The following is a 2,894-nucleotide window of genomic DNA, read 5'->3' as shown; positions in this document are numbered from 1 at the left end:
GTCTACTCGCCCTAACCCGGACCGAGATCAGAGAAGTATAGCCGACCCCCGTGTAACACTAAGAGTTACTTATACTATATACTCCATATTAAACTTAAGCCTTAGTATTATGTACTTATAATATAACGTGGTTCACAAGTAAGTCGCTAACTAAAGCGAGTCGCTAACGCCCCACTACTACATCTACATTAACACGTTATCACAGTTTTTTATTATAACTAGTTAATAAACTATTATAATACACTAAATAAATTATGAAAATTACTACTATTATTTGTACTATCTGTCTTAACTACGCAAGTATAAGCGTTGTGTCTAGTCTATTTACAACGCCCGCACTACTACTCTCTTTACACCCTCTTTAACGCACTCTTATTATTACTATAATTACTACTTGCCTATTTAGCTAATACTTCTTGTACTTCGCCTATAGTAAGAGCCTCTTCTATCTATACGTATCGCTACTTATAGCTTTTACGCTTATTTAACTTATTAAGAGCTACTTAAAGCGTACTTATTTCCTCTATTACAAGCGTTATTTTATATGCTATTTACTAGGCCCCCTTACTTAGCTACGCAATCTACTTAGTAAGTAAATTAGTAGAAGACCTATAGCGTTTTCTTACGCTCTCTTAAATAAAACTAATTTAAAACTTAACTTTGCGCGCGTTGCGAAGTATCTACGCCTACTAGGTAGCTATCTATTATAGTAATTGTATAGGTGTCTGCACTACTATATTAAGCTTAGATAGCACAGCCTGTAGGTTGTGTAGGACTAGACCAGCGCCTCTAAAGCTAGCTTAGATATTCTCTTTTGTAATAGACTGCTTAAAAGTAGTCTTAAAGGATAGTAGGAAGGTCTCTTTGCTAATATAGTAGGTGTGGTTACTGTAACGGGCTAGGTAGCCCGCTACAGTACAGATAGCGGTGGCTATCTTATGTATCAACTACGCAACGATATCAGCAGCTCTGATATCTTGTGCCAGCCTTTTTGGCGCGGTGGGCGCGTTGTAGTTGCGTGCGCAGTCTAATAGGACTCGACCCGTTACAGTTACGTGCTAAGCCTAAAATAGCCTTGCTATACTTGCGCCTTAATAGCGAGAAGCAGGCGACGTTAAGGGGCTACAATAGGTAAAATAAGTGCGTAGGTATATAGAGAAGCATAATATTCTTCTCCTTACAAAGATCTTAGAAATTAATAGAGTAGTACCTCTTATAGCTATTAATAATAAGCAGTTAATACCTCCCTATAGTAGAGCTCTTTGTATAGGTATTAAAGTGCTCTAACTAGGCAAGACTAAGCTAATTATTTATCTAGCTATTAAGACTAACTTTAAACACCTAGTTAGTAGGCAAGTTCTTTAACTAGATATTAATAAGCACCTTGCCTATAAAGATAATAAAGGGTAGTATTTAGCAATCTAACGCGCCTACGCCTTGGATTATAGTAACCTACTTATAATTGCTTAGCTATATTTACTTTTTTTTTATATTCTTTTAATGCTATAATTAATAACTATAATAAAATTTTACTTATTATAAAGCTAGTTTAAATAAAGTTATAGATATTATTATCTATAATACCCTAGTTCTACCTCATTACTTAGACTAAGTTAAACTAGCGCTAGATAGCTACTAAGTTCTTATAGGTAGCTTACTAGTAATTATAAAGATAGCTCTAGCGCGTATAGAGCTTAGTAGTCTACTTTATAAAGTAATTAACCTAGTTCTTACTAATAAGGTTGCTACTACGCTTTTTTAATAGTTTATTAGCTATTACGTAAACTTTAGCCTTTATAGGAGTAAATCTACGCGTAGACTCTTTAAAAATACGTCTAATAATTGTAACGGGCTGAACGCCCTTTGGATAGCTCCTCGATGGAATCTCGGGCTAAGCTGCGCGCGCACCATCTGAACTACGTTCAGACCGAGCAGCGCTTAGACAACGCGCTTAGATACTCTGGCATAACCTTTCTCTAATAAGTAAATAAACACCACGTAAGTAGAGTAGATAGCTCCTTATTAAATACAACCTCTTGTATACCTCGTAATTGCTCCCTAGAGCGTAGCCCCTTATATTTTATATTTAATCCTAATTAGACACAAGCCTTAGGCAGACTATCTTCTAACTAAGTTTTAGAGCGTGTTATTAGTGTGAGCTAGTAATATAGAGTTAGTGCTATAATAGGTACGAAAGGCCTTTAGTGCAGCGAGAAAGTAGACCGTCGCAAGACAGTACACCTAAGGCAGAGCTTTGCAGGAAGTTCAGCCGTAAGAGATAGTAGGCGAATTAGTCGCCTAGGACCTGTCTAGGAAGTCCTATTGTGTCTTAGAAAGCTAAGCTATAGGCACAACGTCGCGTAATAAACTACCTAAAGGCCACTTGGGCCTAGTGTATAGTTAGCTAGAAGCGGACGTTGTAGTGAGAAGTCCTGTCGATCCTCTATTAGACGAGGTGCAGGCCGTGCGATTACTCTCAATAGGAGACGAGATCCCACGAGCGAGACGGCAAGACGTGAGTCTTCCTAGGGACGCGACACAACAGCGACAGAACGCTGTTTAGATTCTAGCTAGTAACAAGGACAGCTAAAGGTAAGCCCTACTAGTCCTTACCGACGAGGAGTAGGCCGCAGTCTAGGACTGCGCGAGCGGATCGAAGAGCGATTAGAAGCCCTGCATATTAGCAGGCAAAGAACAAGACGTCTAAAACGAATTAGGCAATAGAGATTAACGTTCTAAACTTGAATATAGAAGAGCTGGCGGCGTACGCTGCTGCCAAGAACTAGGCAAGAGTATTAGATAAAGAGATCCTGCGCGAAATTACACAAATGCTTAGAGAGGACGGATAGAAGAAGGCAGCAATTAGGCCAACGATTAAAGCGGTCGCCAAACAA

At 38.7% G+C, this 2,894-nt stretch overlaps 1 protein-coding gene across 1 annotated transcript; it reads left to right on the top strand.

Annotated features, from left to right (window-relative positions):
- Positions 1 to 1,765: 1,765 nt before the first annotated feature.
- SETTUDRAFT_112086 (uncharacterized protein) lies at positions 1,766 to 1,915 on the top strand (the record flags this gene model as incomplete). The annotated part of the gene is made up of 1 exon (XM_008032399.1): positions 1,766 to 1,915. A coding segment is annotated over one exon (150 nt), but the record flags the coding sequence as incomplete, so codon positions are not given.
- Between the last annotated feature and the right edge of the window lie 979 nt (positions 1,916 to 2,894).

Source organism: Exserohilum turcica (assembly GCF_000359705.1).
Source record: "Exserohilum turcica Et28A unplaced genomic scaffold SETTUscaffold_73, whole genome shotgun sequence".
In the NCBI taxonomy this organism is placed as follows: Eukaryota; Fungi; Ascomycota; class Dothideomycetes; order Pleosporales; family Pleosporaceae; genus Exserohilum; species Exserohilum turcicum.
The sequence above is the reverse complement of the archived record's forward strand: the minus strand, read 5'-3'. Positions and strand labels throughout refer to the sequence as shown.